This window comes from Atta colombica, unplaced genomic scaffold (genome assembly GCF_001594045.1).
Source record: "Atta colombica isolate Treedump-2 unplaced genomic scaffold, Acol1.0 scaffold162, whole genome shotgun sequence".
NCBI lineage: Eukaryota > Metazoa > Arthropoda > Insecta > Hymenoptera > Formicidae > Atta > Atta colombica.
The window spans coordinates 310524-322913 of NW_017259253.1; the positions used below are offsets into that span (position 1 = coordinate 310524).

The 12390-nt window shown below is 29.6% G+C and overlaps 1 protein-coding gene across 1 annotated transcript in view; it reads left to right on the top strand.

Moving 5' to 3' along the window:
• Window positions 1-252: 252 nt before the first annotated feature.
• The window catches only part of LOC108685938 (protein lethal(2)essential for life-like), a 29145-nt gene continuing 17007 nt past the window's right edge, over window positions 253-12390 (top strand). Inside the window, exons 1-9 of the mRNA XM_018190956.1 lie at window positions 253-470; window positions 6091-6185; window positions 10527-10586; window positions 10718-10908; window positions 11090-11149; window positions 11225-11291; window positions 11399-11566; window positions 11728-11942; window positions 12169-12332. Coding sequence (XP_018046445.1) covers window positions 374-470; window positions 6091-6185; window positions 10527-10586; window positions 10718-10908; window positions 11090-11149; window positions 11225-11291; window positions 11399-11566; window positions 11728-11942; window positions 12169-12332 — 1117 coding nt within the window. The 5' untranslated portion in view covers window positions 253-373. The remainder of the gene's footprint in view (window positions 471-6090; window positions 6186-10526; window positions 10587-10717; window positions 10909-11089; window positions 11150-11224; window positions 11292-11398; window positions 11567-11727; window positions 11943-12168; window positions 12333-12390) is intronic.

The following is a 12390-nucleotide window of genomic DNA, read 5'->3' on the forward strand; positions in this document are numbered from 1 at the left end:
TTAATTAATATAAAATAGTATTCGCACAATCAATGTTTGGGTTATGCAAAATCAGTGCGCAGAGGACTGTTTCCTTCAGTCTCGAGATAAACAAATTGATATGGTGCATGAGCGTGCATTTTTATACACGCGCGTGCACGGTAAGCACACGTTTCAATTAAATAATATTGAATTCTCAGCAATCTTATTTTTTTTTTTTTAATGAAAAAGAGGAGATTTTGCTTCTACCAATCGCCTTCGATGAAAGGTAACCTAACGATATTTGTCGCGGCTGTCATTGACGATTCAGAATCTGGCCGGATGCTTTTAGAAATTTCCGACAATGTGAGAGATAACAAGAAGGCCCATCGCGAATTAAAAGCTCGTCTTAAGAATGGGATGCAATATTAGTATACTGAAGTGCATGAAAGACAAAGTCGAGCAGGAGAAGAATATATCGTCGGAAACTAGCAGTTCTATCGTTACAAGCGGTACGTTACTTTTTTTTCTTCTAACATATTTTTGTTTCAATCGTTTCCAATTTTATTAGGACATAAATTGTTCCATGTTCGTGTAAGCTTAAATTTGGAAATCAGAATTTATAAAAGATATAGACAGTTGGACAGACATTTACATTATGATTTATATAACAATGCAAAGCTATACATAATTTTTGGAAATTTATTGTGAAGATAGATACGATTCATAATTTACTTCACTTCGTGCAACTGTAAATTAAAAAAATGTTTTACTATATGATTTTCTACGAAAAAACGTAACGATAGAATGAAATATTCTATCGTTAAACATCTTGAACATTGAAATATTATATTTTAGATTAATCGATTATTTAATAATTTTGATCAATAAATAATACAGAGATATAAATATCAAGTATCGCAATCCGTATTGATTATTTTTTAATGATTGGTACTATAAAATAAAAATTTACAAACAAGGTATCCATCTCCAACTAAATTCTTTTGATGCGAAACTTAAGTGCTTCCTTTCAAAATTGCAAAATGTAATCAAGTTTGCACATATTCGGTTCTTGGAGATATATAAAATACGACTGAGGAATTTCAAACGTCGAAGCATAGTAATCTTCTCTCGAAGGTCGACTTCTGGATGATTACATTCTTTGTGTTTGTTCAGTATAACCTGTTTATGGCTGCTTAAAGCAACATTACACTCCTATAGAATTTACTTTTTAAATGACTATTTCTGTCTTTCAGTATTGCATTAATTTAATCTATATCTCAGATATATGTACTTTGACGTTTCAATTGATAGTAAAAAAAAGTTTTTAGAATTTCTAATGCAAGTGCTTTTTATATGCCTAAAATCTACATTATCGTTAATATTCTTATAATTATGTCAATTACACATAAATATGCATTATATTCACATAATAATTATGATAAAAAGGAATTTGCACCACACATAAATATAATTACTTACAATTTAATTTATATTATTAGTACTTTCAACTGATAAAACATAAATTTGTAACTGTCATAAAAATAGCTATTTATTTAGATCTATTTCATTTCTTATTCATTGTTTCTTAACATAATATTTTTCATATCTTAAAGCATTTATATTAAAACTATCTTTTAGTTAAAAATATATACATATATATATATAATCGTTTGATATTTATAATAATCAATCGTTAATTACTTCAATTTTTACGAACTACTGAGTGTAGCATAGTCATACATTACAAAATAAAAAGTTCCATTATAATTGAAGAAAATTATTTCGACATTTTACGGCCAAATAGGATTTTATTGTTCAAATAAATTTTTATTTTTTCTTCTGACTTTCTAATCATAAAGATCGTAATGGTTAGATGTTAACAAAAGTTGAATAATCAATGGAAATCGCATTACCATCCGTCTGATGGATGCCTTTCATTAAAGAGAAGGGAAGGAAGAGCGGGGAAGGTGGACTTCAGGTAACAGTCATTCTCCTTGACCTAGTCTACGACCGACCACGCCGTGCGTGTGTTGACTGGAGTCATCGTTCGAGACATGAATTAATCAGATGTACGAAAGGGAGCAACTTGTAGCAAAGCATTTCTAGTTTTTCGATTTAGGAGTCTGCGCGACGCAATGTCATGCTAGCCGCGGCCGTATAATATTTCGTTCTCAAGGATTGATTCTAGGATGAAGGTTAATCGTTCTCCAACGCTTTCAAGAGAACTTTTGTAATTCTACCTCACTTGTACCAATTCTACACTTATATCAGTAATTCTTTAAATGAATTGATTATCTTTCAATAATCCATTCACTAATCTTTCAACAATAATTTGTTTAACTCTTCAACAAATTTCTTCTTCCAGCTTCGCCTTGTTTTCTAAATTTATAACAACAACAATATGCAACTAGAATTTCTATTTAAATATTTTTTTATTGTATTTAAATATTTTATGATTGTGAAGGCTATCTATACGATTACTTTCAGATTGCTTTTATCATTAGATATTTAATAGGACGTACTTATCTATAAATAACGGTTATCATTTTTTTGTAACTTTTATGAGAAGAAATTGAGGCTTATTAGGTATTATTTTAAATCGTTGTAGTCTATGTAGTGAACATGCATGTTTTGCGGGAATTATATGACATTTTTTTTTTAATACTATTGTTATGATGCAGTGAGATTTGTTAATAAATATACCGCAGCCACATAAGCACAAACGTATACATATACATTCAATTCGAATATCAATATCATAAGTCAAATATAGATACGTTGTACAATATTCCTATCATCTATATGTAAATGTATGTCGGATACTTTATTCGATTTTATAAAAAACTTAAGGGAGGTTCATTCCGTTTTTATTTTAAGACTATCTTAAGTAATGTCTTAAGATACTAATATGGCTTTCTGATTGGTTCATGACATCTTAAAACTTAAGACTATATAAGATCCGATTGTGAATACAGGCCTAAGTATTTTAAAACATTAGTTGATTTAGTTTACTTTTAGCGATAAGTATTTACATGTAGATATTATTTACAGATATAACAGAGTCCGACAGAGACGAAGACAATCTCGCATTCGACATACACAAGTTTTATAATTTTATCACCGAAGAGGATCAAAAAGTAGTGCAATGTTAGTTAATTATTAGATTAATTGTTATGTAAAGCTATTTATATAAAACAGTAGAAGACATTATTTGATTGCCGATTACATTTTATGTAATTTAAACTTGTAAACAATTTTTATATGTTATCAGCATCGGTGATTACATACGCATATTCTCTTTCTCTCTCTCTCTCTCTCTCTCTCTCTCTCTCTCTCTCTCTCTCTCTCTCTTTCTCTCTCTCTTTATTAATCTCTCTAATTAATTAATTAATTAGATTAATTTCAGTAATGTTCACATGAAATCGGTAAACATGACTCCTGTGTAAGTCGTTTAGTTAACATCGATAATATCTACGATGTTTTTGCACTCTTGTGGATACGTAAGCAAAGTACAAGTAGTTTGAATTATCTTATCAGATGGAAGATTAATAATGTTAATAATGAATACATTTAAATGTCTATAACAACATATTCGTTTTGGCTGAAACAACATGATTATTATTTTAATATTTAATAGAATTATATTAATACAGTAGAGCATATATCAGTATGCACATACATTTTTTTATCTAGTCAAATCAACAATTTTATTTTTTTAAATTTACTTGGGTGTGATTATGACTATATTTATATGCATATTTTTTAAAATAATTCAGTGATTTTTTTATGGATTTAACATCAAAGAATGTTCAATCTTTAATTTTTATTATTTATCGCCTATGTATATTTTAGTTTTTCATGCATAATAATGATGATTCTTCTTTTATGAGTGACGTTTTATTTTTAAAATGATCATTTACTTCGGAAAATCTTGTTCTACTTTTTCTGAAACTCAATTTTATGCGATGCATATTTCTGTCTGTGTACGCATTAAATGGACCTGCAGTATCTCTGATCTCCTCGACGACGCTATCGCGTTGCTCTTCTGGGGCCAGTCACTCTCAAGTAGAATTTTAACTTAGTCGAATCGGTACTCTCGGTCAGTCGGTGTCTTTGGGCCGCAAACGACGCATCGTTCGGCACACATGCCGATTTTTATCGTCGCAATTTTAATTTGTTCGCGATTTTAATACCTGCAAATAATATCGGAACAAATTGTACTTCAGTGTTGTTAATTGTGAAATCTCATGAAACTAATTATTTCGAGTGCATGTGTTATACATGAGCGAATTTTCATTAACTTTCAAACATTTTTAAACATATTTAAATAATGTGGTATGATAAGACAAATTAATGTTAAAAGAATGTATTAATTCTTTTAATTAACATAAATGCGGTTACAAATTTTTTTAAATGTGAAATTTTTGATAATATCTGTTATTTGATAATAGTTTGCTGCAAAAAATTAACAAAATTCTGAAGAAATTGAGCTAATAAAAACAGTTTTAATTTTTATCTTTGTTTTATAAAAATGGATATACGTTTGATGCAATTTTTATATTACTTTTAGCAAAAAATTTTTTTAATATTCACTATTAAAAAATTGTACGATTATTTTTAATAATCTTGATCTTTGGAACGAAAGTTATTGAGTAACTTATCTAAACCTAAGCAACTGACTTAGCATTTAAAAAATTGAAATGACTGATAATATTTTGATTATTTGCATTAATTAAAATTCTGTTATTATATGTTAATTTAAAGTATAATAAATAATTTCTGAATCTCTCACATTTTAATTTAAATGCGTTTATAATATCTTAGAATTAACATATAATATATTTGCATTTATATTTCAAGCAGTTAATCCTTTTGTGCTATTTATAAATTGCGAAAACAAATTTATTTTTTTTTATAAATATATACATTAAGTAAATTTAACATTTTTCTATATATTCAAGAATAACAAATTTTATTATATTTTTTCAATTCAATTCAAATAAGACGATTTTTATTTTTTTATGATAAACGAAGAAAAATACGTATAATGCGTTGATAAACAAAATATTTAGAACTAAATAAATATACAAATATAACTAAATATACAAATATTTAGAATTAAAATATCAATTTCTATATGGGAAATAATTTGTTGTATATTAATGCTATATATATTTTTAATTTATTATTCAAAATTAATATACTGTTTCTAATAACAATATAATTAAAATGTTCCCTTAATTAATAACAAATGTTAAAAAAAAATTAAAATAATTAAAAAATTAATTTCAGCTCTGAAAATGTAAAAATTTTTATTATTGCGGATTTCAGTGAACTTTTTAAAAGAAATTTTTTGACAAATGTTTAATGTAGATAATAATGTGTAATAATATAACATTGTCAGTGTAATGAAAGCAGACGCAAAGAAATATAATTTCAAACAGTACGAAATCACGTAGCTCTGCTTAACTCAATGATCGCAAGGCCGAAAACATAATTCATGGCATCGCCACCAAATGAGTATTTCTTCCCAAGCGAAGACGAAGACAGCTTGGAGGATGAATTATTTACAGGTCATTTATTTGGTGCGTAAATGATCGTATCCAATATTTTATTTCTCCATCTTGATTCCATTAAATACATATTATACTGTATTACGTAATTATTTTGTAATAAGTACATCCTGTAAGTAGAACAATCTCTCAAAAAATTGGAGCAACAATTAATCTACATTCTCAATTAAATTCAATTGACTTTTAATTGCAATAAATGCTACTGTGACTCTTAAATCCTATAAGGTATGCCTATATAATAGGTGAATGTATCTTCAACAAGCTTCGTTATCATAATTACTACATTAACAACTAAAATACATTAATTGATAGATCGAGCGTGGTTAGGAAAATGTTCAATACAAGTACATACATCAATATGCATGAATAGCGAGTTTCAGTTTTATTACGTGTAGCTTTAATAATATTATAGATAGATCTTCAATTACAATGTTATAGTTACGCTTAGCAACTACCTGTTGCAAATACCTATCATTTTTGATTGTTCAAAAGAATACCTGTCTGAGTTTCGAGTTTCGATTGTAATCGAATTGAATATTCGATGCGATTGTTTCAGATAAGACGGATGCGTTTGAAATTGTGGCTGAAAAGGATGAAAAAATACCCTTCGAGGATAGCAAGCACGATGAGAACGGCGATTACTTAACTGTCGTAAGTTACTTTCCCGTTACTGAATATTATTTAATTGGTATAAATTGTTTAAATGTCATTTTTCTATTTTATATAAATTACTTGATAAAACATCAAACAATTAACCAAGTAATTTATTTATATTATTCTCCGATGTACTATTCCATAATCGGTATGTTTATAATATGCAACAATTCCATTACAGTTACGTTTCTTTTAAAATAAATAATACTTCAAATCATAGAATTATTAAATTAATTATATTAATATAATAAACTTCAGATTCTCTATTCTATTGATCAAACGATATAACATAAAATACAACGATATTTTATTGAATTTTCCGCTAAATATATAGAGACTAATATCACATAAAGATGATGCACTTGACGATAAGTGACGTGGCTTATGACGTAGGTATACGTTATCATATTTCTATTAATCAGAGGCCTGCTATCTAGACTCTTTCCCATTCGTAATCAAAGATAAGGATCGCCTAGGTATTGTTCCACTTTATATTTTTGAATATGGATAAGAGACTGATTTTCGATTGCCGTCGATTGTTTATCGATTTCTTTTTAATTTCAGTGATATTGCTATATAATATTTTAAGCCATGATTAATTACTTAGCAGCTTAATAATAAAAGTGTCAGCAAATATACTTTTAACTTTGTATTCATATATATAAAAAACTTGAAATGTTGATTTCAATTTGCTATATTTTTAATTTAAAAATGTATCTCTCTTTTGTTCCTATATCTCTACTTTGTTATCCTCTTTTGGTTTTTTCTTTTACGTGAAAGAGTATACAAACAATTAAAAATAAATTTACCTCTAATATTAATATTTAAAAATTATTTATAATATTACGTCCATCCAAAAAATATTATAAAGTATCGGCGCAATTGTCCAGGTTTTATAGAGAATGCTTAATGAAGAGGAGACAGAAAATGAAAACTATCAAACAAAAGAAAAGTTCATGAAAAAAAGCCATACGGAAGTGTGGACATAAATAGCTCAAAAAGGGAGAGACAGCGCAAATCCCGCTCGAAGGGAATATTCAATCGTTAAGGGAACGCAGCAAAAAGAAAAAAAAAAGAGATAAAGAAAAAAGCGGAGAAATAATCTAGCGAAGAGTAGTTCTCGGCGTCAGCCCTCTCCGTTCTCACAGGACTTCGTCGGGAAACCCGCAATCAAGGTCCCTCCTCCCCGCGATAAAAGCTTCGCGAACAGAGATTCTAAATATACGTGCGTTTTTCTGCGTATCGCTGTGATGCTTCCCACCGAGACCAACCCTTTCAATAATTCGCGCGACGTTTATAAAGTTTTCACGCGAGGGTAACGACAGGGTAATGCTCGATCGGCTTGATAGTCATCCGTTCCTCGATGGTCGATTAAATATGAAAATTGTTCGGACGCTCTTCAACCTCACGGGCATAAACGCCGGCTGAATAATTGATTCGCGGCGCGCAATCGCGGTGAAGACAAATTCTCATTTGGCTGCTTCTCCTCGACGAGTCAAGATCTCATCGCTCGGGAACGACTATAGACAGATCTATAGACTGTCTATAGACTGTCTCTAGACAAGCGCGAGCGGCCAGATGAAAAATGACAGTCGAGACCGACAAGTTGCTCGTTTAATATATGCGGATATGCAGCATGCGATTGCCGTGCGCGTTTCGGGCTAATCAGAAAATGTCAGGTAAGAAAAAGGTGCTAATTGATTACGCACTACACGTGTTTAAGTAAAATCAAAATGGGAAAATCGATTGCACGACGTACCATGTTAGCTCGGAGCCCCTGAATGAAGAGTATAAAGTTACCCCACAATAAACTTTCTATTATTTCCCTACGAACGATAACAATTTCCATCTTCAAAGCGTCGAATGCGAGAGTTATAGTTCGTCTGTGCGATCAGAAGAAGTGTCTAGTTAATCAGAAGTTTGGAACGTGTTCGAACGCGATGTCACTCTTTTGTCTTATTCACTGTTGTTCCCCTCGGTTAATCGTTGTCTCTCGAACATGCTCGTACTTATGTACTCTCTATAGCTCGAGCGATAATTTAGAGCTGAACGCAATTGTCAGAGTTGTCACGCACAGCAATTATTCTGATTGAATTATCGGTGGAAGCAATGTTTCGTGAAAAGTTGCGATGTTTGATATTGTAGGCTAAAAGTGAGCACGTTGCACCAAGTTAAACTCTAAACCCTCAGTTTGCGTTTATGTTTATTAACTTGTTGATGGAACAAATTGAATTTTCACACCGCTTTCGTGCAAAATTTTTAGCTCATTGTCGTATGTATGCGTGTTGATTGCTTTTATTTTTATATAGAAATGAATGTAAGATAAAATAATAATTGTCACTCTCGTTCATTCACTGTTACTTTTTTTATAGGAGATGTTGATTAATATTGCGAAGTGATTTGCGACGAATCGATAGCAGGATAACCGCTGTTCTGTTGCAAGAGGCTTTTTTCTTAGTCGTAGAACTTTCCCTATCTGAACGTAAACGAACTTTTCTACCCTTTCTATGGTTTACGTTCGCCGAACAATTAAAAAAACGAATATAAATCCTACGTTCCCAATGTACAGTTTTCTTTTTTAAATTAGCAGTTGTCTTTTCAGGGTGCAAAAGAAATCGAATATGCGATATTTTCAACTGACTATAAATTTCTCTCCCTAATTCCGTATTTGATCACAGCAATATTCGCAAGCGATCAGCTATGATGACTCAAATGATATTTGTATAGCAAGCCAGTAATTGTTAACGCAGCAAAATTTAATTTATTTCACAAATTTATGTTTGCACTGAATTTGAATTTTATTTAAAAATTATTCAACTAAGCAAATTTTATTATTAAGGATGCATAAAAAAATTTTGAAAAATAATAGAACTAATAATTTTTTTCAGAATGAAATTATGTTACATTTTAAAATATTGTTGTATATATATGTATATATGTGTGTGTGTGTGTGTGTGTGTGTGTGTATGTGTATGTGTGTGTGTGTGTGTGTGTGTGTGTGTGTGTGTGTGTGTGTGTGTGTACACATTATTTAAGGGCATGATAAAACTTGCAGCGATATCGCTTATTTATGAATGTTTTTTCCATAAAGTAAAAAATTTTATCCTGTTTTTTCACAAAATATACTATCATTACAGAAACTTTGATATGGATGTCTTATCGCAGATTTTTGTTTCTGATGCATCGAATGAATATATCAATCTCACTGGCCATTGATCGATGATCAGTGTTACAATGATCCTCTTTAAACATCGTACCTGCAATTCTCATAGTGACTTGATAGAGTTAAATATTATAATTAAAAATGAAATATTTTTACAAAACAGCTAAAAAATGATAATTAAAACATATTTTTAAAGTAAAATATTAATTTCGAAAAATGTAAAAAAAAATATAATTCAGAATAATTAATATCCAATTGCCATACAATTTATTTTCATACAACTGCTATTTTATGATTCTTAGCTAATAAGATATTGAAAAATAGAAAAAAGAAAAATGTTTGTCTGATGCTTTATGTCTGTGTGGCGAGACCACAATGCAGTGGCAATAATTTTACGAAGAAGACAATCGTAAATATGATGTAATAGAATTTTCAATATAATGTACGGACATATGTAAAGGAGGTGGATGCACTAAAAATAAGATGCAATTGGCTTGAACTAGTAGCATATATTAGGATACAAAATTATTATCAATCATTTCTGGTATAATTTTTATGCATTTATTTTATTTATTATTATCATAATTTCATTTTTCTGAAGGGTATTGAAAAGTAGTAAATTTATTTTCTCTTAAGTCGCAAAATATTCTCCAATGTATCTTCAATATGTAGTAAATGTACATATGTACGTACACATAACTTCTAAAACAGCCAAGAGTTTGCAATAATTTGCAATGGTAATTATTTTTTAAGATCGATCTTTATTAATAAAATGTATACATAAATGTATACATAAAATTGCTAATTTCGTTGTTATTGTCAAATCTTTGACATACACAGGTTAGAAAATAATACGATCCAGCTATTAATTTGTCGCAAATGAAAGACCAAATTCCGCATAGAACCGTAAAAAATGTGGAAGTATCTCCACGTGCACGTCGTCGAGCGAAAATTTACAAACTACTTGAATCGATATATCTAGATAAAAAGGAGCTGGTATGTAACCAGCACTGATATCGATGCATTAATATTAAGTCTCTGATTAGATTTGATCAAATAAAAGCATTATTCATGGCAAACATGCATCAATTATGAAAAAAAAGAATTGATAAATCTCTCTAATCACAAATTTATTTTATTCAGCTTCTCGCACTACTTTTTTCTTCTGCTTACAGAAAGGACCTCAAGATCTTAGTAATTATTTATTGACAACCAATGTTCCTAGTATTGTAAAAGTAAGTATCGCAACATTCGATTTGTGATGAAATTACAAAAAACATGCAATTTTTTTTGGAAACATTTTTGGCATCACTAATGCTCTAGTTCTGTTTTCAATGTGTTTCTGTCAAATTTTTTCATTGTGCAGATATTATTAGTCTTTAGCAAAGATGACCAACAAATGGACATACTTGCTAATACCGCGAAAAGATTGGGATGGAGTGTATCAGTGGCAAAAGATGCGGAAAAAGCATTAGAACTTTTTCAAAATCGTGCTCACGAATTAGTGATTATCGATCATAGAACACATCACGCTGCCGAGGGTGATGCTATTTGTAGGTATGGCAGGTCGTTTAAATAAAATGTAATTAATCCATCTGTGAAAAAGATTTTTGTTCAAAATGTGAATTTATTAAAAAAATTTTCTATTATATATAATTTTCACAATGTGATAAATTATCTACACACGTGCACATTCTTTTTATATATTCTATTTGAAATGTTAAATATTAACTTTCAGAGCGATTAGATCAAGTCCGGTTTATCACAATTCTGTCATTATCGCGCTCGTAAAGAAATCGTAAGTCTGTCAATTTAAAAAATTTAATTTTACTTTTACTTTTATTTTAACATTTGAATGTCACGTGTCTTCTAGGTACTTCATGCTTGATGAAAAAGACCATATTGTTGCATTAAACTTGCTAGAAACAGGTTTTAATAGAGTGAGTGCTTATTCAAACATAAGAATACATAAGCAGCTTTAGAAGTACACGAGGTTTATAGACAGATTTTCTATTGAATCTTTTATTTAGTTTTACTTATATTTCAGGCACTGATGGAATGTTCTCATGAAGGTATATTAATAAACGAATTAGTAGGGATATATACTAGCTCATTATTACCGAGAACTCAACTAGCAGCAGCACATGCATTATATTTGGCACTCGACAGATGCCGCGACATGGTGCATGTTACCAATGATAAAAACATTGTACAGGTATCGCGAATAATGTATTTGTATCCAAACTTTACATCTTATGTAGCCATTTTCAACATTTTCCACTAAAATGAGCAAAATTATATATTTTGCACACATAAATATGCATTATTGTGTGTTATTTTTTAATTTATACATAAATCATAATTTTACATTTTTAGTTTCTAAATAAAGTCAGCGAAAAATTATTAGGATATCAGGTAGAAGAGATGATGGGAAGAAACCTCTCGGAAATAGTATACTATGAAAATTATTCTGTTATGGAACAACAATTGAAAAAAGGCCGAGAATTCGAAGGAAATATGAATTGCAAGAGAAAAAACAATCAAATGATTACGATCAATTGCAGGATAATTCCGTTTTGTATCACATTAAAGTATGTTTCCTTAATGTAGTAATCTAAAAAGTTTAATATATTTTTTATAGAATTTTATTACTTGATGTAATTTTTCGTACGTTTAACATTTTCCAATTATTAAAAAAAAACAAGCAATCTTTTTTATTATACGGTACCATTATTATTATTAAAATATGCTCTGTTTATTATTATATTTTATAATAGCTTCTATTACAACTTTATCAAATATTATATCTATTTTTAGAAAACCAAGTCATTATATATACGTATACGATACTACGTATTTATCGGAAAATTCAGCGCCAATAAGCCCAATTAGCAGCCCATTGCATCCTCCTATTAAAACGAGTATAACGAATGCGCGGAAATCCTCGGATGTTAGATCTGGTTCTCTAAGTGAAGATAAAGGTATTTCTACAATATCAGATAAATATTATTGCTAATATTAAAAAACTATATATATATA